Source organism: Rhinolophus hipposideros (assembly GCF_964194185.1).
Source record: "Rhinolophus hipposideros genome assembly, chromosome: 11".
Taxonomy (NCBI): Eukaryota; Metazoa; Chordata; class Mammalia; order Chiroptera; family Rhinolophidae; genus Rhinolophus; species Rhinolophus hipposideros.
In genome coordinates this window covers 8,656,455-8,683,672 of record NC_138057.1, presented here as the reverse complement: position 1 = coordinate 8,683,672, position 27,218 = coordinate 8,656,455, and the positions used below count along the sequence as shown (strand labels likewise).

General features: G+C 38.0%; 1 protein-coding gene across 6 annotated transcripts in view; it reads left to right on the top strand.

Annotated features, from left to right (window-relative positions):
- The window catches only part of CDC14B (cell division cycle 14B), an 84,229-nt gene that overhangs the window by 15,643 nt on the left and 41,368 nt on the right, over nt 1-27,218 (top strand). For 4 of the 6 annotated variants that reach the window (XM_081067240.1, XM_081067241.1, XM_081067239.1 and 1 more), the window contains exons 1-4: nt 8,407-13,936; nt 15,264-15,354; nt 15,909-15,984; nt 18,248-18,340. In XM_081067240.1, coding sequence (XP_080923366.1) covers nt 13,279-13,936; nt 15,264-15,354; nt 15,909-15,984; nt 18,248-18,340 — 918 coding nt within the window. In that variant the 5' untranslated portion in view covers nt 8,407-13,278. Of the gene's footprint in view, nt 1-8,406; nt 13,937-15,263; nt 15,355-15,908; nt 15,985-18,247; nt 18,341-27,218 lie in introns of those variants that run through there. The other 2 variants (XM_081067243.1, XM_081067242.1) reach the window with 1 other exon arrangement.

The following is a 27,218-nucleotide window of genomic DNA, read 5'->3' as shown; positions in this document are numbered from 1 at the left end:
AAACTTACAGTACATTGTTACTACTTTGGTTAAAACAGTAATATTTTAAAGAGATTTAAGTAAGGAAAATCATATGTATTTATCTATATAGTTACCATTTGTAGTGCCCTTTATTCCTTTGTGTAGACCCAGATTTCCAAATAGTATCATTTTCCTTCTGCCTGAGGGATATTTTTTAAGTTTTCATACAGTGCTGGGCTGCTGGTGATGAACTCTTTCATCTTTTGAATATCTAAAAATGCCTTCATGATGCCTTCCTTTTTGAAAGATTTTTTTTGGTTTAGTTTAGAAATCAAGATTGGCATTTTTCTTTTTTCTTTCAAGAAGCTGCTCTACTGTCTTATCACTTGCTTGGGTTCCAATAATAAATCTGATATCCTTATCTGCTGCTCTGTACGAAGTATGGGCTTTCCCCTCTGGCTGCTTTTAAGCTTTTCTCTTTATCACTGGTTTTGAGCAATTTGATTATAGTGCAGTTTTCTTCATGTTTCTTGTGCTTAGGATTCATGGAACTTCTTGGATCTGTGGGTTTATAGAGTTCATCAGTTTAGAAAGTTTTCAGCCATTATTCCTTTAAATATTTTCCTGCCTTCCCCCCTTCCTCAATATACAATTACCTGTGCGTTAGGCCATTTTAAGCTGTCACACAGGACACTGATGATCTTTTCATTTTTTTTTCTCTCACTCTTTCATTTGGATAGTTTTCACTGCCATGCCTTCAAGTTCACTCATCTTTTCTTCTATTATTTGCCATTAATTCCATCCAATGTATTTTTCATCTCAGATTGTAGTTTTCATCTTCAGAAAGCTGGATTTGGGCCTTTTTAAAAATATATATATATCTTCTGTGTCTTTACTTTTTTTTTTAACTCTATTTTTTTAACTCTATTTTTTAAATAATGGACCTGTTGAGATATAATTCACATACTATACAAACCCACCAATTGAAAGTGTACATTTCAGTGGTTTTTGGTAATAGTATTTTTATATAATATTTACCTTTTAAATTAAATATTCAATCTTTAAATTGTAAACATTTTAAAAATAGTATGTTGGGGGGTAAATAATATATTTACGGGGTTGTGCAACTATCACCATAATCTAATTTTAGAACATTGTCATTATCCCAAAAAGAAACCTTGTACCAAATAGCAGTTACTCCCCATTCCCTTCACCTTCTCCTCCTTCCCAGCCCTAGGCAGCCATTAATCTACTTTCCCTCACTATGTATTTCCTATTTTGGACATTTCATAGAAATTGTATAATACTATTAGTGACCTTTTGTGACTGGTTTATTTCACTTAGCATGTTTGTGAGGTTCATTCATGTTGTAGCACGTGGCAGCACTTCATTTCTTTTTGTGGCTGAATAATATTTCATTGTGTGACTATCACATTTTGTTTATCTGTTCATTAGTTGATGGCATTTGGATTGTTTCCACTTTTAGGCTACTATGAACATATATAATATATATATGTTTTTTTCTGGATATATATTTTCATCTACACATTGAAATATGAGTACAGTTATAACTTTTAATGTCTTTCTCTACTAATTCTAACTTGTGCATTGGTTCTAGGTCTATTTTGATTGACTCATTATTCTCTTCATTACCAGTCATGCTTTTCTGCTTCTTTGCATGCTTGGCAATCTTACTGGATGCTGAATTTTACCTTAGTTGGTGCTGGATATTTCTGTGATTCTAGTAGGTGCTAGGAATTTCTGTATTTTTATAAATCTTGAGCTCTGTTCAGTGATGCAGTTAAGTTACTTGGGAACAGTTTCATACTTTCTGATCTTGCCTTTACTGTTTGTTAGGTAGGGGTGGATCAGTGTGCTTGGTCCGTGGCCGATTATTCATTATTGAGGCAAGACCTTCCAGAGATAACAGTAATCCAGTGCCCCGTGATTTAGAAGTTTTTACATAATGGGTGCTGAGAAGAGGTGCTCTCCTAAGCTTTATGTGAGTGTCAGACACTGTTTGCTCTAATTCTTTTGGATGGTTCTTTCCTGGGCCTCTAGTGGTTTACTCACATGCATGCTCTGTACTCTGTTAAATATTTGGGACTTTTTACAAATCTCTGGGGTTCTTTCTCTGCAACTTCCTCCTCTTTGGTACTCTGCCCTATGAACTCTTGCTGACTTGGTTTCCCTGGACTCAACTGCATCTCCTGAACTCGGGTAGTCTGCTGGGTTCTGCCTCAGTTTACCCTCCCAGTGCAGTAGCAGTGAGCGTGGGCAACCTTAGGCTTCTCCTTTTTTGTTTCCTCTGTCTCAGGGATCACTATCCTCCATTGCCTGATATCTAAAGTCTTGAAAACCATTATGTAATGTATCTTGTCTGTTTTAAAAATATATATATGTATATTTTTAGGAGGAATGGTAATTTGGTTCCTGATACTGTCTATATCTTGGCTAGTAGTGGAAATCCTGTCTTTTCTTATGTATTTTAAGTTTTTATTTTCTTACATTTAAATATTTTCTCCATTTGAAATTTATTCTGCTGTGAGGTCATGGAGCCACTTTCATTTATTTTTTCAAATGGCTACCTAATACCATATATTTACTCAACATCTGGTTTATCATCTTTATCATGTATTATATTCCTGTATGTGGGTTTATTTCATAACTTCTGTTCTATTGTATATGTGTTGACCAGGTGCCGGGAACATTCTGTATCAGTAATAGAAGCCCTTTTATTTAATATCTGGTTAGTGCCAGCTCCATTTAAGACTTTTTTTTTTTAAATAGAGAAGTATAAACTCAGGTCCTGGAAGAGGTACACACACTGCAAGGGGCCACACCAGAAGGTCAAGTTGATGGTGGCAGAGAGAGCCTTTTAGACCTTTTCTTAAAAAAAATTTTCCACCCAGCTATTCTTGTTTTTATTTTTGCGTGTGTTTCCATATGAATTTTAGGATGAACTTGACTATTCCATAAACAAACAAAAAATTCTTCTAGTTATTTACATGAATACTAAAAAAATACTAACTTGGAGTAAAAACATCTTTAGGATGATGACTCTTCTGTTCACAAACATGGATGTCTTTGTTTGCTCAAGTCCCCTTTTGGGTAGCCCATTAATGTGTTACATTTTTCATATCATAGAATATTTTATATTTGTTAAAATTTTTCTGAGCTATTTAATCTTTGTTGTTACTATTATAAATGGTATTTTCACTATTTTATTTCACATATTAACAATACTCTGGATAGTTAACTGAACTCTTGAAAACATTTTCATTTTATTTCATTTAGACTCTAGTGCCTAGACACAGAGTTTAGAAGGTAGAAGTGGCTGCTTATTGTTCAGATGTTAGACTAAAGAGTGAAGAGTTACTTTAACTGTGTTAACACTGCATTTACCTTATAGATGATTAACTCAGGGCTTCATTTTTAATTATTAAAATGTAGGGATTGATCATTCTGATCTTGTAAATAAGACTTAATATCCTTCTTTATCTGTTTTTGATCTGTAGAGTAAGTTAGCATAGCTAATGGTGATCATATTTAGTGAATGGATTTGTTTCATAAGTGAGTAGGAATTTGCTTTAGAAACAAAATGGTCTTTAAAGACCTTACAGTTTTGTATTGCCGTAAGAAATTAAAGAACATACAAATAAATGGAAAGATATTATATGCTTGTTGCCTGAAAGACTTCATATTGTCAAAATGTCCATACTATCCAAGTGTACTAGAGATTCAGTACAATTCCTATTAAAATCCTAATGGTACATTTTGCCTAGAAAAAAAATATATGAATTTCAATATAGATTCAACTTCAATAGAAAAAAAAATTCCCCAAATTCATATGGAATCTTGGTACCTGTCTTACCAAGGGCCTTGAACAGCCAAAACAATCTTGAGAAAGAAAGAGCTGGAGGCCTCACACTTCTGATTTCAAAACATATAAGACAAAGCAATGTGGTATTGGCATAGATTAGTGTAACGGAAAAGAACCGAGAAATATGGAAGAACCTGTATGTGGTCAAATAATCTTTGACAGGTGCTAAGGCTGCACAACGGGGAAGAGGATAATCTCTTCCACTAACGGTGTTGGGAAAACTGGACAGCCACAAGCAGAAGAATGAAGTTGGACTCTTACACCATACACAAAAATGAATTCGAAATGGGTTAAAGACCTAAATGTAAGACCAGAAACTATAAAGTTCCTAGAAGAAAATGGGAAAAGCTTCGTGACATTGGATTTGACAGTAATTTCTTGGATTTGGCACCCAAAGAACAGGCAACAAAAGCAAAAATAGACAAATGTGACTACGTCAAACTTAAAAACTTCTGCATATCAAAGGATGCAATCAATAGAGTGAAAAGGCAACCTAGGGAATAGTAAAAATGTTTGCAAACTATATGTATCTGTCATATGAATTAATATTAAGGGATTAAATATCCAGAATATATAAAAAACTCTTATAAAGAACTCCTACAATAAAAACATGGGGAAAGCACATTTCTGCAAAGAAGGTAAACACAGATGGCCAACAAGCTGTATTGGAAAAAGACCTCCCAGTCTTCCCTCCTGTGTTTCTCCTTTACGCTTACGCAGAACGGCTCCCTTCTCACACTTTAGATCATCAAATGTGTGGATATTTTCTCCATTCCAAGCAATTGTATGACACCAGTTATGTGTCCTTATTAGGAAAAATTTCCTGGGGCAGAGAGAGCAAAGAAAGAGGCTGACAGCTCCAGCATTACATCAAGTTTATTGAGGGAACTTAATACCAGGTGCGTCTTGGGCTGCACATGGATATTCACTGTGCCCTGTGGCAGACACTAAGGGGTTATAAAGGACAGGGCAGGATGGATGCGAGTACTGGGGCGGGACTCCTATAAGGGGAAATGAGAGAGGATCTGTTCTAGGAACCAGCATACCTGGGGCACAGGGGTGGGGGACGGACAATTTCTGAGCAGTTTTGTGGGAAACAATCCCTGTTGTGTTCTGGCCTGGATCAAGCTGGAGCTAGCACGAATGTCTGGCAGTGGTCAGGCAGGGTCCGGAAGTGGTCACGTCATGGAACAGTCTCTCCTCTACAGTCCTACAGTTTAACTGAATTCTATCACTACTGGAGATAGCATCAGATCCCACAGATTAAGGGCTCAGTCCCACAAGACCACCATTCCACCTCAGATGTCAGTTGCTAGTCCAGGTTGTTACCTGTCTTTCTGACCAAGTAGTTATAAATCAGAGGTTCCCACAACCCCGTCTTCTGGTTTAACTAATTTGCTAGAGCAGCTCACAGAACTTAGGAAAACTGTTTACTCACTGTTTACCGGTTTATTATAAAAGCATATGCCAGAGGATATAGAGGAACATCCAGATGGAAGAGATGTGTGGGGCAAGGGGTGTGAGATAGGGGGTGGAGCTTTCATGTCCCCTCTGGGCCCAACACTCCCCTAGCACCGCCATGTATTCCCAACCTGGAAGCCCCCTGAAACCCATACTACTGTGTTCCCCCCCAAATAAGACCGGGTCTTATATTAGGGTTTGCTCCAAAAGATGCATTAGAGCTTATGCTCAGGGGATGCCATCCTGAAAAATCACGCTAGGACTGATTTTCTGGTTAGGTCTTATTTTCGGGGAAACATGGTATATGGAGGCTTCCTCACTAGGCATGATCAACTATCAGCTCCACTTTCTTTTTTTTTGAATTTTAACTTTAATTTTGTTAAATTTATTGGGGTGACAATGGTTAGTAAAATTGTATAGGTTTCAAGTGTACATGTCTATAACACATCTACATATCACATTTTGTGTTCACTACCAGTCAATTCTCCTTCCATCGTCATGTTTGACCCCCTTTACCCTCCCTCCACCCCCCTACCCTCCGGTAACCACTAAACTATTGTCTGTGTCTATGAGGTTTTGTTTGTCTTGTTCCTTTGTTGTTTTTAGTTTTATATCCCACATATGAGTGAAGTCATATGGTTCTTGACTTTTTCTGTCTGACTTATTTTACTTAGCATGATAATCTCCAGATCCATCCAGGTTATTGCAAATGGCAGTATTTCATCTTTTCTTATGGCCGAGTAATATTGCACTGTGTATATGTACTACATCTTCTTTATCTAACCATCTATCTGTCAGCTCCATTTTTAACTCCTCTCTCCTCTAGAGAATTCAGGTGGGGCTGAAAATCCCAAGCTTCTAATATGGTTTGGTCTTTCTCACAATTAGCCCCCATCCAGGACCCATCCAGGAGTCCCCACAGAGTTGCCTCATTAGAACAAAAGACACTCCTATCACCCAGTGAATTCCAAGGGATTTAATATCCTGTACTAGGAACTGGAGTCAAAGACCAAATATTAGAACAAAAGATATTCCTAGTGTTCTTAGCACTTAGGAAATCACAAGTTTTAGGGAGCTCTGTGCCAAGAACTGGCAGCAGAGACCAATATATATTCTGTTACCTCACACCACGAAAAAAATGTTAGCATCACTAATTATTGGGGAAATGCAGGTCAAAACCACAATAAAATATCACCTCATAACCTATTAGGATGCCCACTATCAAAAACAAAACAAAACGAAAAACGAAAATAATGGGGCCGCCCCAGTGGCTCAGGCGATTGGAGCTCCGTGTTCCTAATGGTGAAGGTTGCTGGTTCAATTCCCACATGGGCCACTGGGCTCTCAACCACAAAGTTGCCAGTTCAAGTCCCACAAGGGATGGTGGGCTCTGCCCCCTGCAACTAACAACGGCAACTGGACCTGGAACTGAACTGCGCCCTCCACAAACGAAAATAACAAAAAGCAAGGATATGGAGAAATTGGAATCCTGGTGCACTGTTGTTGGGCATGTAAAATGGTGTAGCTGCTATGGAAAACATTATGGAAGTTTCTTAAAAAATTAAAAATAGAGCTACTATATGGTCCAGCAATCCCACTTCTGGATATGTGTATATCTAAAAGAATTGAAAACAGGATCTCAAAGAGATAGTTGCACACCCATGTTCACTGCAGCATTTTTCACAATAGTCAAGAGGTGGAAGCAACCCAAGTGCCCACTAACAGATGAATTGATAAGGAAGATATGCTACATGCATATACTGGAATGTTATTCACCCTTAAAGAAAAAAAGGACCTCCTGTCATATGCTATAACATGGATGAACCTTGAGGGCATTATGCTAAGTGAAATAAGCCAGTCACAAAAGGACAAATACTGTACGATTCTATTCATGAGGTATCTAAAGTAGCCAAAGTCTTAGAGGCAGAAAGTAAATGGTGGTTGCCATTCTGGAGGGAGGAGGAAAAGGGGTGATGCTGGTCAGTGGGTATTAAGTTTCAGGTTTTCAAGATGAAAAAGTTCAAGAGATGAAAAAGTTCGAGAGATCTGTTGCATAACAAATGTGTATATAGTTAACACTAATGTACTGTATACTTAAAAATGGTTATGATGATAAAGTTTGTTACGCTGTTTTTGATGACAAAAAACCCTTATAGTCTTAAAAAACTCAGTTTCACATCTATTTCTATTTGCATGCTATTCTTAATATTGTTATTTGTGTAGGTATAGGTACCTTCCTAGACTATATTAGGCTCCTGAAGATCAAGAATCTAGATTTCAGAGAATATTTTGCTGTATTTTACTTAGGCAAATATGTGTATCTGACAAATATAAGGGTTACTTTTAGGAATGGAACAGAATATTTGAAGTTAGAATTTTTTAGGATGTGGTTAAGCATAAACAGAGTGCTTGCTTATATTCATTCAATTTAAACAAAAAACAAAATATACTTACCAGGTGTAATTTTATCAAAATTTTTAGTATTTTATGATTTTTTTTTTTCTCAAAGGGAGATTACATTCCTGCTTTCAGGCAGCATTCTTAAATTGTAACTACTGTATCTAGATAATACTGTAAAATATAAAGCTGCTCTATAGTTACAAGCTAAATATCACTGTCATAAAATAGATAAATATAATTCAGGATTGGCATTCAAATTCCTGGATTTTTAATGATTTCTCCTAAAACCTTTTATTAAAAAATATCAAACTTCAAATTTAAAAGCATAAAGAAGACTAATTCAGAATTATGTTAAATTTAGCAGGAGCTTTTTTCTCCTCAAAATCAAAGTACTGTATGTATAAGCAAATTTCTCTTAAAATCCATGGGCTTCCTGCTCCATGTAAGGCTGCTGCACAGAGCTAAATATTACTGATTTGAAAGTCTGTTGTATTAAAAAATGACCTGTAAGTAAAGGCAGTGTGTGCCTTTGCTGAATAACTGTGTGGCTGGTCAACTAGAGGGTTCTCAGTGAACACCCCACTTTCTCTTTCTTAGGTTTCCACAAAGTTGTGCTGCTTCCAGCTCTCCTCCTGGATCTCCCAGAGTGTTTCTTCTGTGGTGTCACAGCTCCCCCAAGGAAGCAAAGCTTTGAAGGGAATTGAGCCTGGAAAAGCTCAATTAAAGCATCTCTTTGTATAATGCAGATTGCAGTTTGTTTGCCCCGCTCCCCCCATCTTTCCTTTTGCAAAAAACATTAAATCTTGACAGCCATACCAGATAAAATAAACAGTTTTGGAAGTTGCTTTTCTGAGCCATTTAATTATTTTTCCATAGCTTTCCTTGAAGCTACACTGATAAAATGAGAATTTGGGGACTTTTTAAAAAAAATGGTGCAGGGCAATTACTGGTATCTATGCTCCTATACATTGGTTACCGTATTTTGCCGTGTATAATGCATACTTTTTGGCCCAAATTTGTGAGGGAACAATAAGGATGAGCATTATACATGGATAGTACTAATTCCATATTTTTATAAATGTTTTTAATTCTTTCATTTATGCTTATGAGTTAAAAGTGTAACTCTACAAATCAATAACGATATCCATATGCAAAATAATACCCTGGAATACGATAATCAGTTTTGTTGAACTTATAACGAAGAGTTCTTGGCCTTTTATGGTACATAAATATTGTAAATTTTTTACTGATACGTAAAATTTCTTGTACCTTGTATCTATTCTGTTTTGTAATTATTTGTTACATAAAATTTCTTGCACCATAATATGTTTAAAACTGAATGCTAACATTTCTTTATAATACAAAAAACAAGTACCTAAGTGTAAACAAATAAAAATTTGAATTAAAAAGTTAAAACGAAAGATTTTTTCCCCCTGAAAATTTGGGCCAAAAATGTGGGTACGCATTTTACATGGGAGTGCATTATACATGGCAAAATACAGTATATTTGTTCAAAGCTTTGTTTTACCCTGTTGTCACAAGCTGAGTGACACTCTGCAAGTTCCTTATTCTTCCTTGGCACTGCTTCTCCCATCTGTAAAATGAGGGCGATAATACCTATATCCTAAGAATAAGTGAAAAATAACAGATACTATCTGTAAAGTGCCTAGATGAGGATGTACTTAGTAAATCAGAATTTCCTTTTCCTCTACCTGTCTGCCCTTCCTCCATTTATTTATTCATTTGTTTATTAAGCAGACATTTGACCAAGTGCCTGTTGTGTCCTAGTCACAGTGCTGGGTACAGTGCGTTTCTGACCACAGGTGCTCATTCTCTTCAAGCAGCTGAGGAAATCAGAGTTGGATGTCAGGATCAAGACTCTTGGAACCAAAGTCCCTAAAAGCAGAAAAAAAGGCACGGTTCTCTTGGTTCTCTTACGTTTCTGATAGTTGGAGGCCTGGAGGCCTTTTGTCTTTTAGTATCCACTTGTCAGAGGCTAAGGGTTAGAAACGGATGGACTTACTTCCGCTGAGTCTGTGCTGTCTAGTATAGTATCCGCTAACCACATGTTAGCAGATATTGAACATTTCTGTAATATCATCGCAGAAAGTTCTATTGGTCAGCGATGTTCTAGGTAGTGTGAGAGTTGGCTCATTAGTAGATCAATAGTTTTAAGATAGAGAGAAAAGAGATAGAAGAGCTCCAGATTATTCTGTTGTATTTGTGTGAATTGAAGCAAGTTTTAGTTGGAGCCATATGATAGAATATAAAGAATGGCAGATAATCTTTCCATTAAAATATAAACTCTATTTCTATGAATTTTTCTTTGTGAAGATTTTAGGACCTGATGCTTTTTTTTCTTAAGTCTTTTACAGACTGAGGAAGGATAAAAATATTTCAGGAATCTTTGAAAGAATCTGTTAGCTACACTATGTTTTCCGGTAGGTCTCTTTTTTTTTTTTTTAAGTTTCAGTGTGATTTACTACTCATTGTCTATACTTTATTAATTTTGTAGTCTTTTTATGAATCTGTACCAGTCAAAAAATTTTGTCCACCCCCCCCCCGACCCCACCCTTTAAAAAGTGAAATATGACTTACATACAGTAAAACAAAGATTTATGTGTACAGATTGAATTACTGTGCCCTCTGGGCCACTCTTACCCCAAGCAACCACTGTTGACTTCTGTCAGTGTAGATTAATTTTACCTCATTTTGAACTTTATGTGTCAAGAATCATACAGCATGAACTCTTTTGCTCAGCATAGTGTTTTCGAGATGCATCCATTTTATTTTGTGTATCAATATTTCATTCTTTTGCTTTTGCTGTGTGGTGTTCCATGAATATACTACAATCTGTTTATCCATTCTGTTGATGGAAATTTATGTTGTTTGCAGTTTCTGGCTATTCTAAAGCTGTTACAAATATTCATGTACAAGTCTTTTTGTAGACAACGGTTTCTCTTGAGTTTATGTACTGGGTATATATACATACTTGGGAGTTGGATGGCTGGATCATAGGGAAAGTGTATGTAACTTTGTAAGAAACTGCTAAACTTTTCCAGTATCTTAATACCATTTTACATTCCTATTAGCAGTGTTTGAGAGTTCTATTGCTCTACAGCTTCTCCAACAGTTGGTGCTGTCATTGTGATTTTAGCATCCTAGTGGCCGTGGAGTGGTATTAATTGTGGTTTTAATTTGCATTTCCCTGACTTGCATGCCTTTTTCGAGAGCTTACATGCCATTCCTATAACTTCTTTCACGAAATGCCTTCAAATCTTTTGCCCTGGTTCCCACTTTAAAAAATTTGATATGTATCCTTAATCCTTTCTTCTCTACACCATTTTCTTAAAAACTACAGTCAAATAGCATGACAATTTTTAAAGATATCCCTGAGAGGTTTCTCTATAGAAAAAATTACTTACTGATATAACTAGTGGCCTAGAATTGAGCTGTGTCCTAAACATTGTTAGGATGGCCTTGAAATACCATTGGAGAGAAAGAATGAGTATTGTGAATAAGAATTTGCTTCTAATAAAGCAATTAAATATTGAAAATATTTATTAAAATAAGTCTTTTTTATTCACTGCCAAGAAATATGAAGTGAGACAGACCCTGACTTATCTCCTCTCCCTTTGAAATGTTTATTTAGGGTAGATAAATTAGAATTTAGCAAAGTTCTTGGCTTAGGATCCTAGAAAAATCTGTTTGCTGAAGCTGACTGCTTTACTTCTGTGTGACTTCTCTTTCTGGTTCAGGTTTGTCTGACTCGCATGGTTATTATCCACGTGGTTTAGGACATGTTCATGTCAGCTCTCATCTCTGTATCACACTGATGGAAACTGCCCTGGGTCAGTCTGGCCTTGCACAGCTCTCAGGACTTTTTCATAGATAACAGTAATTGCAAGAAAACTCCAGGTAGATGGAGTTTGGCTACTCCCCCACAACCTTACTACCACGGGATTATAATGAAAGCCAGTCTCAGATAAAACAATTTTCTGTACAACAGTCATTTATTAAATATTCTTAGCAAGCAGGCACCAAATATGATGTACTTTGTCCTGTAAGCTTAGGTCCTGCTGTTTTATGTATCCAAAATTTATTTTGTTTGCACATGTGGGGGTTTTATAAGCATATGAGACCTACAGAGGCATTGGGCAGTTGAGGTTTATGAAGTTTATGTCATTCTGCACAAAGGAGAGGGAGGGCAGGTGTCTGGGATTTTCAAAGGGAGGGAGTCAGTTAACCTGTAGATACAAAGAAGAGCAAACATAATAAACAAATTCTTGCTGGGAGGACCCAGAAACAATGGGACACAGAGGAGTCCAAAAAATAGGCTTTGCTAAATTTCTTCCTGTCAAGTTTAATTGCTAAGGTTATGCTTCCTCCCTTTAAGTATGGTTTTCTATCTGAATTCCTTTAGGCTGGTAAGGGGAGAGGGTCAAAGGTTCATTCTGGGTCTTTTGTTTCTTAGTAACCAGCTTAAAATCAACATCCCAAAAAGCACATTTTGGGGTAACAAAGTGTTTGTTGCCATTAATGGAAGTTGTCCCAGTTTATATTCCTACCTACAAGCAGTGTGCCTGTTTCCCTACACCCTCACCAACACAGTGCCTTTTCAGACTCCTTTGTTTTTTTGTTTTTTTGTTCTTTGTTCCCAGTGGGAAGGAAAACTCGGACCATGTAGTTCAAATTTGCATTTGTTATTTTGCAATAACATAAAATTGAAATTGGGCATCTTCGTGAGATGAATTCAAAATATTTTCCAGTTTATCTTGACTTTGTGTCCATTGCTATCAAGACCTTTTAAACAATGGGTATCAATTTAGTAGTCAGTTCTCCTACGGCTTTTAGATTTTGTTTCATTTAGAAAGGCCTTCTCAGCATAAAAGAATTCATTTGTTTTTTACATTGGAAGTCTTTGATCGTCTGGAATTTTAGAATAAAGTTAGGCGTGCTGGTTTAATTTTGAGGCAAAAAAATGTATGTGTGATATAGAATGTTTATATTATATTGTAATTATAAATACAGTATAATTTTGGGGAAAGAGTTGTTACTGTATTGCTTGTCTGTTTTAAGGGAGAGGCATTGCAGTTTTTTTTTACGGATTATTAAAGTAACACTTTTCTGTAGGAAACTCGGAAAAATAAAGGAGGGAATGAAAATCGCCCCCAATCCCAGCACTACATGGGACCGTATTCAATCTGTATCTAATTTCTTTTTCACTTGAGACTAACATATCGTGTTTTCCCGAACATAAGACCGGGTCTTATATTAATTTTTTCTCCGATAGGCGCATTAGGTCTTGTGTTCAGGGGACGTCATCCTGAAAAATCATGCTAGGGCTTATTTTCCGGTTAGGTCTTATTTTCGGGGAAACACGGTAGGAACATAGGTTTAGAAAGTACTTTAAATGGTTGCTTAGTATGGTGTCAGAATTTTTCTTTTTGAGTCATCCTAATACTTTTCTGAAGAGAAATCTAAGGCCTTTAAAAGAATGATGACCTCAGCTTTAAGCTGACTTTACCTTTCAATCTTGAACAATTGTGAAGACCACGTCCGCTGTCAGTGAGATGCCCGCACTGGCCGCGAGCCCGACCCTCCGCGGGCCTCCCGAGCCGGAGCCGCGCCGGGCGGCTCGGGGCTGCAGCGCCCCCTGGTGGCGGCGGTCCGGCCTCGGGGGGAGGCGCCGCGAGTCGGTGTCACTGGGGGCAGGTTCACTACCTATCGCTGCTCTCCCGAGGAGTCCTCCCACTGGCTTTCGGAGCCGCTTTCCTTCACCAGGCGCACGGTTGCCGCCGTCGCTCTGTGCTGCACGTCCTGTGAGTGCAGAATCTTGGCGCGGAGGGCCTGGTGCGACAGATGACCGCGCGGCCTCCCCCGGATTCCTGAGGCGGGCGACGCTCAGCCCGGGCAGCTGGGGTGGCTTCCGCGCCCCACGCCCTCACCGCCCAGTTTGGGGCAGTTTGAGAAGTTTTGAACTTCCGGGATTGGCCCGTCGGGGTTTGCGGTGGGTTGGGTGGCCCAGGGCGCCGCTGTGCCCATTGCTTGGGCGCGGCCCTTTAAACTTTTTGTTTTTTAAACTTCGGGGGTGTGGTTGTGGCGCCTCCTCTCTCAGCGTCTGGTTGTTCCCTGGCTGTCCAGTCCTTCCCTCTGCCCCGCCTTCCAGATGCTTTGGAGTCATGAGCCGGGAGGGCACAGGGACCCGTCTGGTGGCCGAGGTGATCAAAGGTGAGTGCTGAGGGTGCGGGGCTGGCCTGTCCCGGGCACCCCCGGGGACACCCCGTGTTTAGAGGGCAGTGGGTTCAAGGAGGCGCTAGTGGCTGGCCAGGAGGTGCCTTTAACCTTCCGGGCTGGGGCCGATGTTGTTTCATGGGCACGGGTGGCCTCCCGGGACTCCTAGTCCCCAGGCTCCCCCCGCGTGGTCTTGCTTTGGGACGAACGGGAACAGACCTGTGTCGTGTGGAGCCCCTGGCTGGTCGGTAAGTTGTGCCTCTCCACCCACGGGTGCAAAATCCGCGGTCACCGTGCACAGGGATCAAGGGTCATTTGTGGTTGGAAAGGAATAAGCCCTGTCATCCTTTTGAGTGTTTGTGGTTGCAAGACGTTTTAGTTGAGTTTACAGGGAAATAAATACAGCAACTGCGTGAGTTGAATTGCTGGCAGTTGTTTAAATTACCATTTGGGGAAAGGATGCCAGCTGGCGTCCTTCGTTTCTTACTACTTTAAAAGCTGAACTTGATTTTGCCACAATTTGAGTATAAGTATTCTGCTAGCACTACTGGTATTGTTACTGCTAGGTTTTGCAGATGGCTTTGCTTCTCTGAGGATTTTTAGGTAACTTTTTCGGGGGTGGGGTGGGGAAAGGTGGAGCCTCTGCGCATTATTGACACTGGCTTCCATTCTTGCTAACCCTCACAGCAGCCTAACTGCGTTTGTGCAACACAAGTTCATCTCACACGCGTCATGCAGAAACCTTTCGTTGCTTCTGTTGCGATGGTAATTTGTATAATTGTAAAAATCACTATAAGAGTAGTAGTGATCCCTAAGAACAGTTGGATAAACACATGGTTCATTTAGTTGTTTGTGTTCTATAGCCATAAATGTTCATTTTGAAGCAGTTTTGAAAGCGTTCTCTATTTAAAATACGGTTTCTTACCACAGTGACTCTAGGATGTCTTGAAAACAGTGGTACATAGTAAAAGTCATCAGGTTGATGCCAAGCCGTCAAGTGCATGCTGCCAGTGACTCAGATTTCTTAGTCCAGAGAAACTAAAGTTTTGTGATGAGAGGGTCCTCCAGAAATCAAGCCATATTGCTACTTGAAAAGTCACTTATCATTATCGAAACCTATGGTTAAAGGCAATTTCCTCTTTAAAATTTTTGCTTATTTGTTATCACTCACCAAAATAGCCAGAACATTGGCAGGCACCCTTACCACTAGAAACATGCATGGAAAAAATAAAAATTTGACTTCATTTGAAAAGAGTTGCATCATGATATATGAAATGTTTTTTAATAACCTGAAGGAAGGAACATTGCAATTTTTCCATTTCAGATCGCCTTTGTTTTGCCATTCTCTACAGCAGACCAAAGAGTTCATCAAATGTACATTATTTCAGCATAGATAATGAACTTGAATATGAGAAGTAAGTATTGCTTTTTAAAAGCTTGTTAGTAACATTTTTTATTTTGAAGAATCTGAAGGTATGTTTATAAATAGGATAGCTTTGGAAAATGACAAATCTGTTGATTGATAATTGCAGGATGTTTTTTCTTTAACCCTTAGTCATAAAACAGATCCTTAGGGAAAAAATAAAAATGGATGAGCCTTCCTAAATTTTACAATTTCCATTTGAAATGCTAATAGTTTACAGTATGAGATAGAAACTAATGTACTAAAATATGTTTTTACCAGTGGAAAAATATATGTGGAAAAATAGGTTTTTTTATTCAGAAGGTGTTTTCATATGTTATTTGAGGTTAGATTTAGGTATTGAACCACTGGTCATATTTTTTTAATAGGCATTGTTTACTGGAATATCTCCTTCACTAGTTAACGCAGTACCTTTAAATTGTGTGACTGACTGATAACAATTTGGTGTGTACTTTCTGTCTTAATTTGATCTTGTAGTTCCAAAAAGGCATTTATATTCAGAGTATCTAGAATATACATACACGTTTTTGTTTTTCATTTTTAAAGCTTCTACGCAGATTTTGGACCACTCAATCTGGCAATGGTTTACAGATATTGTTGCAAGATAAATAAGAAATTAAAGGTAAAATCTTTTTTACTTAGGATTTGACTTAATTAATCATTGTTAGCCTGATCTTGGGGAGGGGAAAGTAAGGAAAGCATATCTCTGTTTTTAAAAAGGAAATGTCATGTTTTTCATTGCAGTGGTGTTTGGGACATATCTGTGATTTTTTGTTTTGTTTTATAAAAGCATAGTGTATATGTTAGTTTTCCAGAGTTTTGATTGAACAGTTTGAGTTTGGGTCATTTGGTTCTGGTTTGGATTGGTATTGCTCATATACTTGAAAAGCCAAAGTGGAAATTAGTTAATAAAGTGAACCTCTTATTGTCTGACCTAATGGGACGGAAACCCTAAGGAGAGAAACTTCCCTTGCTGTGGTCATTGTTCTACCTTCACTTTGATGATGGTAGGGAGTACTAGCAGACTAATAAAGAAAAATCGGTTCATCTTACTCTATCTCATTCAGTCTTGGATCTCCTATGATGTACTACTTGTTATTCTTCACCTTAACCTTTTACACCTACAATTAGGAGCAGGGGAAGCAAGGGCAAACAGCATATTTTTAAGGCTGTGTCACTAAGAGCTGCAAAAGTGTATTTCTGTTAGTCTGAACTTAGACCCCATGCATTTATTTAAAAAACTTTGATAACTTTTGGTTATGCACAATGAAAAGTGTTTATGTACTGCTAACAATTCAAAATTAGTCACTGTGGTGGATTCTCAAGTGGAAGATACTGGGGGCAATTAAAAAACAAAAAAAAAGCTTTATTCAATCAATTACTTACCAGGCTACTACACAGAAGAAATAAAATTTGTTTTTAATTAAAAATTAAATTATATTAAAAAATTGTGGATGAGTAGGCAGATTTTTTTCTTGAGTATCAAATCTAAAATTACACATCATAAATGTTAGAAGCACATGTTAGATGAGCTAATGATCTATAAAATGGAAGTTGTAGTAGCATTGGTTTTTATTTTGTGTTATATGTGTATTCAATACAGATTGATATAGAGATGGAGACTCTTCTTTCTGGACTTCTTTCTCTCTTGATTAGGAATATAAGCATTTATGGTCTTATGTTTTTATGTCCCCCCTCCCTTTTTCCAGTGGTCAGTGGCAGGTCTTTCGTTTCATACAGGGCTAGGAAGCTAAAAATAATTTCCTCTCCCCCTACTTCTGTTGCTTTGCTTTACTTTGGAAAGAATTTTTTTTCTGCACTCAGCCATCTGTGGACTTTTATCCTTTGGGTCAACTAAGAATATAATGGTCGTTTTCTTTCTTTAACGTTTTATTATTTACTAGCACAACTTGTAGAGTGTTGACCATCCGACCTGGTCAAAACATTACTGCCTATTTGATTAGTAGTGATAAAAGTGTGTTGAGAGTTTGAATGAAGAGTGTCTTGTGCTGTGTTGCTCTATGGCTGGTTGAGTTTTAGTTTTTTAAAATCAACTTGGATCTCTTATTCCATGTAAACAACTAAAGGAAAATATGTACACATTCATCACTGACTCAGAAGCCAAGGAATGCGAGCTTATTGAACTGAATACATCCTGTTCCTTACCCTTACCCGATTCCGTTTCTCCTTGCGTTACTGAAGTGGGTGAGGAAGTGCTAACTAAGCATGTGTTCCTCAGGTTTTTAAAATTTGATATCCCTTTCATGTTTAAGTTTGTATTGAAGTGTGATATATGTACAGAAGTAGGTACAGATCATGAGTATATAGCTCAATGGATTTTCACAAACCGAATATCCACAGGTCATGCATGGTCTTGACCATCAGATCAAGAACAGGGCATTAGCGCACCACGTAAGAGTCCGCTTATGCTCCCTGGGCCCTCTCTGCACCATTCTCACTCTGCCCCCCACCTCATTCACTCTCCTGATTTCCAACAGATTTTTGCCCGATTTTACATACCCTTTTATTTTAATGTAAAGGTTTTGGAAATAGATTTTTTAAAAAATCAAACAGTAAGAAAATGAAAGAAAAGACCCCCCTTTCCAGCTTCTTACGTATTCTTTCAAAGGTAGTCTGTACTTTTAAGTATATATCTGTTCATATCTCCTACCTTCCTCTTTAATTGTACATTCCTTGTAATCTAAGATTATGTTTTTTTATGGGAAGGTGCATGGTACTTTAGGGTATCAAAGTTAATATTTTAAAGGTCTTGCTGATATGAATGCTTATACATTGTGAGATTTGGAATTTATCTTCATCACAAAATAAAGTTTTAGAAAACTTGAAATTAATAAAAATACTAACAGCTGTGTATCTTTATGCAGTCCATTACATTGATAAGGAAGAAAATTGTTCATTTTACTGGCTCTGATCAGAGAAAACAAGCAAATGCTGCTTTCCTTGTTGGATGTTATATGGTAAGTATTTAACTACTTTTCTAATTTATTAATGAAAATGCAGACAACAGTGGTACTTTAAATTTGCTGTTGGAAATTTGAAATGACCTTTTCTAAGATAATGTCTTGATTTCTTTCCAGAAAGAACATGTTTTTCTTTTTAAAAACTGACCAATGGGGCAAGGCTCTGCATATGTTGCGGGGAGGGGATGTATGGAAGATCTCTGTACCTTCTGCTCCTTTGCTGTGAACCTAAAACTGCTCTAAAGACCAACTAGTGTGAAAACCTTTATGTGTATGGCACTTTAGGTTAGAAATTAATGCCCCCAAAGCTGCGTTGTTATTAACTCATGATCCATTTAGTGAAGTTGTAGAAGTGGAGTCAGGACCAGTAAGTGATTTTTTTTTTTTAAACATGAAAGTGTACCACATGAGGTAAGAGTGCTTTATAATATGAATAGAAGCAATTTTTTCCTAACTAAGATGAGACTCTAAGATCATCTTCTTTCTCACCAAAACATCTAGCAGAGAACGTGGTGTGTCAGTGTTATAAGGAAACAGGTAATACACTACGTAGATTACGTATGATGTTGAGTGGTTGGTCTACTCGGGTTACTGGAAGTATGCTTTGGAATAGCCAGTATTTGCACAAGAGTGATGAATTTTCATTTACTTGTAAATATCATGAAAGATATTTGTGTTTTTTTTAGTTTGTTTTTGTTTAGATATTTGTTTTTTTAGAGTCAAATTTTATCTAGTGCCTAGTGCATTCATGGGCAGGAGTGTTTCAGAGAGCAGTGTGCCTCATTGTTTTGGTATGGAAACTAGATACTCCATTCAGTGGAGAAGAGTGGCGAGTGGGTATTTCTTCCAGTCCTACCCACCATAGTTGTAATAGTTACTCTCCTAGATTTGAAAATAAAAAGGAGTGTTTTTGTTCCTGACATAAATTCTTTCTTCCCTTAGCTTGCTACTTGCTTCTGTCATACTTCCTCCCTTTTAAGATTCTTTTCTGATTAATAGTTTGATAATCTGGGATTTACAGTGATTGGACCAAAAGTTGGTGGTACTAGTTAAAATTTTACCTCCAAATTTAATAACTTCTTTTTCTGTGTTTAAGGCATATAGTTAATGATCATTAAGGATTTTTTTGTTTTGTTTTGTTTCCTATTTGTGCTCACAAAAGTAGTTGAGAAATATTTCTGAGATATCTTTTATCATCTCTCAATGTATGAAACACAGGTTATAGGGTATGTCTGTTAAATTTTGTTCTTAAGCCTGCCCTGATGTGGTGTTTTTGTTGTTTCCCCATCTTTCCTGCTGTTTATTGTGCTTAGCAAAAATCCTTAGTGGGAAAAAGAGCCTAGGCAAGGTCCCAAGAAAAAGAGTATGGAGAAGTGGCTGTTTTAACTAGGGTGTTTGTTTGGTCCCATACTTGGCTAGTCACTGGGGAGGGGAACCCTGTGATTAGAGTAAATCCTGACAGAAAAAGGGATTCAGCCAGAATTCTTCGGGTTTATTATTGAACAGAACCCTGGAGAAATGGCCCTTTGTATGACAGCAAAAGTCCTTACACTACCCTGGAGCAAGTCTGCATAGCTGAAGTGGTTCCATCTAAGAGAGCAGAACACACAGAGCTTGTGCCTGGGCTGCTTTTAGCGCAGCAGTTTACCTCTGGTCAGATGAGATGTCCTCAGGATGGGTCTTGAGGAACCAGACCTGGTGACTTCTGTGTGAGGAATCCCTTAGAGGGTGGCTGTGGGCATGGTGGGAGCCATCGGTTGTCTTAAAAGCAAAACACTTAATAATTATTTTATAAATAAGATATCTCTTTTTAAATCTTGTTGCTTGTTGTTTACTGCAGGTTAAAAAAAATAACCCCTTGGCACTTTTATTGAAAATTTGTTGGCATATTCTCCATTGGTGTTGGCCTTTTCACTTTGCTTAAGGGTGTATTTTGGCATTGTTAAAGAATAAAAATTCAGCCAATAAAATTTAAAGATCTAATTGGCTTTATTCAACAATTCATGAATTGGGCAGCATCCCATCCAGTACATAGAAAGGTGCCCTGAGGAGCTGTACAAAGTGGAAGGTTTTTATAAGTAGAAAGAGTGGGGGACAAGGAAGTTACAAGAGTGGGTTATTTCAGGCAAGGTCACCTCCCCTTAGGGGAAGGCAGTGGGTTTTATGATGCAGATTACCTTATTAAGTGTTGAGCTTGAAATTCCAGATTAATTGGTTTAAAATCCCATTCCTGGGATGGCTGAAACTGCAGTTCGGTTAGGTATTATATTAAGTCTCGGTGGGGCTTAGCAAAAGTGACTCCATTTTGAGCCTGTTTCTATTTAACAGCAGGCAGAAGTTAATTTTTTTTTTAAGGGGAACAGGACTTTATTGGGGAACAGTGTGTACTTCCAGAACTTTTTTCCAAGTCAAGTTGTTGTCCTTTCAATCTTAGCTGTGGAGGGTGCCATTCAGCTTCAAGTTGTCCTTTCAGTCTTAGTTGTGGAGGGCACAGCTCAGCTCCAGGTCCACTTGCCATTGCTAGTTGCAGGGGGTGCAGCCCACCATCCCTTGCCAGAGTCGAACCGGCAACCTTTGTGGTTGACAGGACGTGTTCCAACCAACTGAGCCATTCGGGAGCTCAGCGGCAGCTCAGCTCAAGGTACCCTGTTCAATTTAGTTGCAGGGGGCGCTGCCCACCATCCCTTGAGGGTCTCGAGGAATTGAACTGGCAACCTTGTGGTTGACCCATGTGGTAATCAAACCGGCAGCCTTCGGAGTTAAGAGCACGGAGCTCTAACCGCCTGAGCAACCGGGCCGGCCACAGTTAATTTTTTTTTGTATTTAATATATTTCAGGTTAAATCCTTTCAGGATTTTACAACTCTTAGCTTAGCACTGATTTGATTGGTTAGGAAAGTACCGGGTAAGCAATTTGAACATCCACTTGAGTTCATTCCTCTGCTCAGCCAGCTCGGCAGGTGGGATTGCAGTTCTTGGCTGTGGCAGAAGTCTTCGCAGCCATGACTGGCTGGCTGAAGTAGAAGCTGGGAGATGAATAATGCGAAGTGGAGAAACAGGACAAAAACTTCCAAGAAAAGGAAGTTTTTAAAATAGTAGCAAAGGAATGTCAAAATATAATATGGATACCTCAAAAGATTAAACATCAAAGTAAGTAAGTGAAGGTTTGATCTGGTTGAAAAGTCCATTGAATGCTCTGATTAAAGATTTGTAGAGATGAGTGAAAATGCCCTAAAAAATTGGTCTTCAGCCTTGATAACCTTTTCTGGAATTGTTGAGGAATTTTGCTGTTAGTAAGGCTTTTTAATGATTGACTTGAAGTGTGGTGTGGTAATGTTAAAACGAAAACAAAATATCTGGAGGAAGGACTGTTGGGAAGGAAGTATTGTTCCAAATGAACTGACTCTGTTTAGCTCTCTCTGTCCTTTTAAATTCTGCGCCTCTGAAAGGAATCACATTCCCTTCATCCTTGGGTACTCAGAAGGACCTGATGGGGTGTGGAGGGGGTGTGAGAATAAAGTGCTAGTACTTCTGTTTATTTATATCTTAAAAACAGAAGAGGTTAGGCTTTACAAAGACTTAAAATAGGATTGACATGCCCATGCCCCTTTAGTGCTTTTGTCAGATGGTCAGGTGCCATGTGTGGTGTGGGAAAAGCAGCTTGACTATTCATTCGTCTTCAGTGTTTCCAAGGATTGCACTTTATGTGGCCTGGTAAATGGATTTACCAACTATCCCAAATGGTAGAATCTTTGATAACAAATTAGCATGAAACTAAAAATTTGTGCCAATCACTGTAAAAGAGTTAAAGAACATAAAAGATAACTGAATTTTTCTTTTACAAAAACATGAGTGAACTATGTCATTCTACAAAATGGTAAGTTTGCTACCCTGTTGTAGTAAGTCAGTGGCTGTTAACCCAACTAGATTTTGAGATGGTAGTACTTGACGTGTCATTTCAAATATGAAATTTTATCACTTTTTTTGTAAAAAAAAAGAAAGAAAGAAAAAAAGATGTAATATACAAAACCCTTGAGAAACTGAGAATATTTTGCTTTAAAAATGCTTTTATAATTATAGAAGCAGGACATGTGCATATATATGTGTGTATACTATATTTTATGTTCACTAGTGTAGCTTTATCACCTGCTTTTTTCTGTCAGTGATCAGTTCTTCCATTTAATACATGTTTTTATCATCTTTATTCCCAAGTTATATTCATATTTCCCCAATTGATCTAAAATGTTCAAACCAACATCTAATCCAGGACCATACTTTGCATGTAATTGTTTGCCCTTAGTCTCTCTCACATGTGGTCCGTTTTTGCTAACTGATTTATTGAAGAGACCTGTTATCTTGTAGAATGTTCCATCTTTTGAATTTCTCTGCTTTCTTCCTTGTGGTATTTTAAAATTTGTCGCTCCATTCTCTGTTTCTTGTGAACTAGACTTTAATATCCGTAGACTTGTGTATGAGGTAGCATATGTTGCATTGTGTCAGAAAATGTATAGTACCTCAGTTACCATTAATGATGCTACAAATGACCACTGGACTGGGTGCTGCCCATCAGACCCCTTCGGTGTGTGCTTTTCGCTTTATGACTTAAAAGTAGTCTGTGTGGTGTTATTTTGGAACTACATGTGTGTGTTAAGTTTAGTTCCCCATCAACCATGCATCTAGTGTTTTAAACAGTTGATAATAAATACTTGCTTGAATCAGTAATTATGTTAGGGTTTCAGTGTAATATTTTTTAATTATTTCATTGGTCCTTCATTTATTAGCTGGCTTTCATGGGAACTGAGCTTTCTCTCATCTAGTTGGGGTTCTTTTATTACCCTCAAACTAAATTTTCTACTAAAAAGACAATGATTGGTCATCTCTCTTTAATTACCAGTTTTCACAGTAAAGTATTACACAGTAAAGTGTAGCCACAAAACAAAAATTTATAACCTGCTTTAAAATCATCCAAACAAAGCATCAGTGGGTTTTGTACTCATTTGCTAAACATTTTTAAATGCACAGCACTTATCCATTGGTTTTAATAACCGCTGATTAGCATTTTGGAAGTTGGAAATTTACTAACCAAATGTGCATTATTTCTGGATGGAATTAAAAAATGAGTGTGATCATTCCTGCATTTGTATTTACATGTCATGGTAAAGTATCTTTTTGTTACAGCACACATTAAAATCAGGAATTGAAATAGCTGAACTTATAACTAGGCTTTTAAATCAAAATTTAAAAGTGAAGCATATCTGTTACATTTATTAATATTTAATGAGCAGAGGGGTTTTTTAGCACAATTACAATATATTATAATTCATGTTAGAAATAATTGTCACTTTATCTTTTTCTTTTAAACTTTTTGTTTATACTTTAAATGGAGATGGTTTGCTGTTTTACTAGTAGGTGCAAATGTTAATTTCTAGTTTCAAAACAATTATTTGGAAGAGGCCATTGTATAGTGAATGAAGTTTAGAGGTTTAGGTTCAGACTGACCTGGCTTTTAAGTTCAATTTACGTAGAGTAGCTGGCACAAATTAAGCATTCACTGAGTATCTGTCTCTTTCTCTTTTTCTCTGGTTCTGCCCACCATTATTACTCCTTAATCTGATTTTTGTATTAAAAAACAGGAAAGTTACCATTCTTACCAGTTATCAGCTTTGGTTCCATCTAACTGCCCTAGCATTTGTATTTTCCTGCAGGTAACAATACAGTATTCACCTCTTCCTTAGGTTAAATGTACTTTTTTGAGGGCTAGCCTGGGAAATTAACCATTGTTTCTGACATTTTTCTGTGGTTAAAGTGTTCTCAGTGTAAAAAAATAAATGACACAAGCAAACTGTTTGCAAATTTGCTTTCCTCTGATGTTTACTAGGTGACTTTGGTAGAGCTAATTGTAGTAACATGTAGAGTCCCTATTCAAAGTGTTTCACTCTATATTATTATTTTTTATTTTTGAGCAATTATTATAGCCTTTAGAATGGCTTGCCTTTTAAAACATTGATATTGAAAATTATGATACTAATTAAATGCTAGGGATATATTAATTCAGTAGTCTGTCAGTAGAATCCTAAGTTGTACTGAATTTGAGATTGCTTCAACAGTTGTGATAAGGACCTAGTTGTGATAAGGACTTAATTTAATATATAATGATGATCTTTTGAGCCTGTGGGCCACTTTTTCTTAATGATTCGATTATTTTGGACCCAGAGTTGTCACGCTGGGTCAAGATGGCTGGCGGCTGAAGGGCTCATTTGAGAAGTTAAGACAAGGGGAGCAGAGGGGGTAGGATCTGGAAGCAGTGGGTAAGAATCCAGTTCAGCAAACAGCTGTCTAGACGGGCAGCCGAGACAGGAGGACAGACCCAGGTAGGACAGCCAAAGCTTTTTCAACACCCATCCCCAGGCAAATGTTCCTGTGTGTGAAAGGCGGGGCAAACAACCACTGGGCAGCTGTAAATAGGACCAGGCACCAGGTGGCTTGAGGTGTGCTCGAGCTGCAGAGAGGGGAGAGCGTGGGCCCTGCCACAAGAAGGCCCTGTGGTGGAAGCAGCTGGGGTAGTCATCACTGCTCATCACAACTCTACTTCTCTCTTCACCCTGGTGAGCCTAACTTATGTTTCCACTTCCTGCCATAGCTAGGTGCTATTAACTTTGAGAAAGAGTAAAGTGAAATGTATGATACTAGATTGCACTTTTAAGCTCTGTGGAATTTTGGATCCCATCCTTGTTTCAGTACTTCTTTTAGATCGACAGTATGGCTTCTTCTCTACACACAAGGCCTGAGTAGTAGGCCCTCTTCCTCACTAACAAGCAGCGTGATCTTGCGTGAGGAGTTAACAACACCGGTTGGAAAGTAGTAGCCTGCCAATTTTATGTAACTCGGTATTTATAAATCGCAGTATGTTTTTGCCAATGTTTAAAAATTAGGAGGTCTCATTAGAAATATCAAGTTTTTTGCTTTGTCTTAAAACAAATGTCCCTACTGCCAATGGAGTATGTCCACGTGCACTTTTACAGGGCATTCCCTCACATTGTTAGCTGTCTGGCCTTGGTATTTGTATTTGAAACTGGATGTCCAGTATTTGTATTTGAAACTGGACGTCTAGTTTAGGAAATCCTAAAAAGTGATTTAGGATTTTTTTTCTTACTAGTATTTGTGCAGAAACTGAAAGTGATTTTATCTTATTTACTTTTTTTATCATATAAAATTGTTTATTATATATAGTCTTTTCCTTCTCACCCTTTTTATTCAGTAGTTGGATCTTTAAGCTTATTTTCAACTTGCATTGATTCATGAACATTCTGTGTTAATCTAGAGAGAGAGATTTTTTAAAAAATGATGAATTGCCTTCTTGGCATAGAAAAAAACTATATCATCCGGCTGATGTTGAATACTGGAAACATTGTGACATTTCTCAATGAAGAATATTTTAAAATAGTTCACTAGTTTACCAGGCTGCCACATTTGTTGTGGTATTTAAATACCCTTTGTTCTTGTCTCAGATATGATGACTTATGTGATGTTTTTGGTTTTTAAAACTGTACCAAAGGCTTTCTAAGTACATAGGCTTCAAAATGTTCCATATCAGGATAGAATAAAAGAAGCACATGTCTAAATAATTGGATTTTATTGTTTGAGGACTGGATTGTCAGGATTGGCAATATAAATGATTGAGTTGTGATCCTTTTGTTTAAGTCCACTAGTTCAGCCGTTGTTAACACAGTCCCTCCCAGGTTTTGAAACGGGTCAGTAATCCAGAGTCAGGAGTTTTCACAGGGGTGGGGGCAGACAGATGGTAGTTTAAGAAGTGGAAGTGGTGCAAGTCATAGAAATGGCTACAGTACTGTTCAGCAAAAAAGAACCTTGTACTGCGACTTTCAAAAGCACTAATAACTTCACAGGTATTTTCTACCCCAATATTTCAGTCTTGTGAGATTGCTATTTGCTCCCTGAGAGAAAGGGAGGGAGGGAAGGAGGGGAGGGAGGGAGAGACACAGACAGAGAGAGACAGGACGATACCCTCCTTACTGATGTTTCCTAAGCCATGGGGCTAAGCTTCTTTACCTTAACATCTTGGCCTTGTCACGTTTTTGGGTTTTTTTTAATCCACTTTTAACAAACCAAAATGATCATTTCCTTACTGTTTATGCCACTGTATTATCTATTGCTGCCTTGCAAATTACCCCAACACTTAGTGACTTAAAACCATAATTAACATTCTTTTAAACAGTTTCTATGGGGAAGGTATCTGGGCCCTGCTAGTTTGGGTGGGTCTGCTTCTGGATCCAACAGGACTCTCGTCATCTGAAGGCTTGCCTGGGGCTGCCGGGTCCACTGCTAAGACTGCCCATTCACGTGCTGGCAGATGAGTGCTGGGCATTGGCAAGAGACCATCGGTTCCTTGCCACATGGGCTGGCTGTGTGCCCTCGCAAAATGACAGCTTGATTTCCTTGGGGTGAGGAATCCAAGAGAAAGCAAGACAGAAGCACATGTCTTTTATGAGCTAGCCTCAGAAGTCATACTTTGCCATTACTGCAATGTCCTGTTGCTTACATTAGGGCGCCCTATTTGTTGTGGAAGGGGCACATGAGGGTGGAAACACCAGGAGGTGAGCATCATTGGGGCTGTATGAAAGCTGGCTACCACAGCTGTTCAGTGTCTCTTTTGTTCATCATGTCTTCCTCCCTATTTTTGGACAGCAATGTGGAATTAGAGTGGGCATTCTATATACATAGCTTCTCATGAAAATATACCAAAAGGATGTGAGAAGCCACCTAGCTTCCAAACTGCCGGGAACACAGTGATGGGTCATAAAATTGCATTGATTTAGACTTTACTGATAGGAGGATTTGTGTTAATAGAGGAGCCA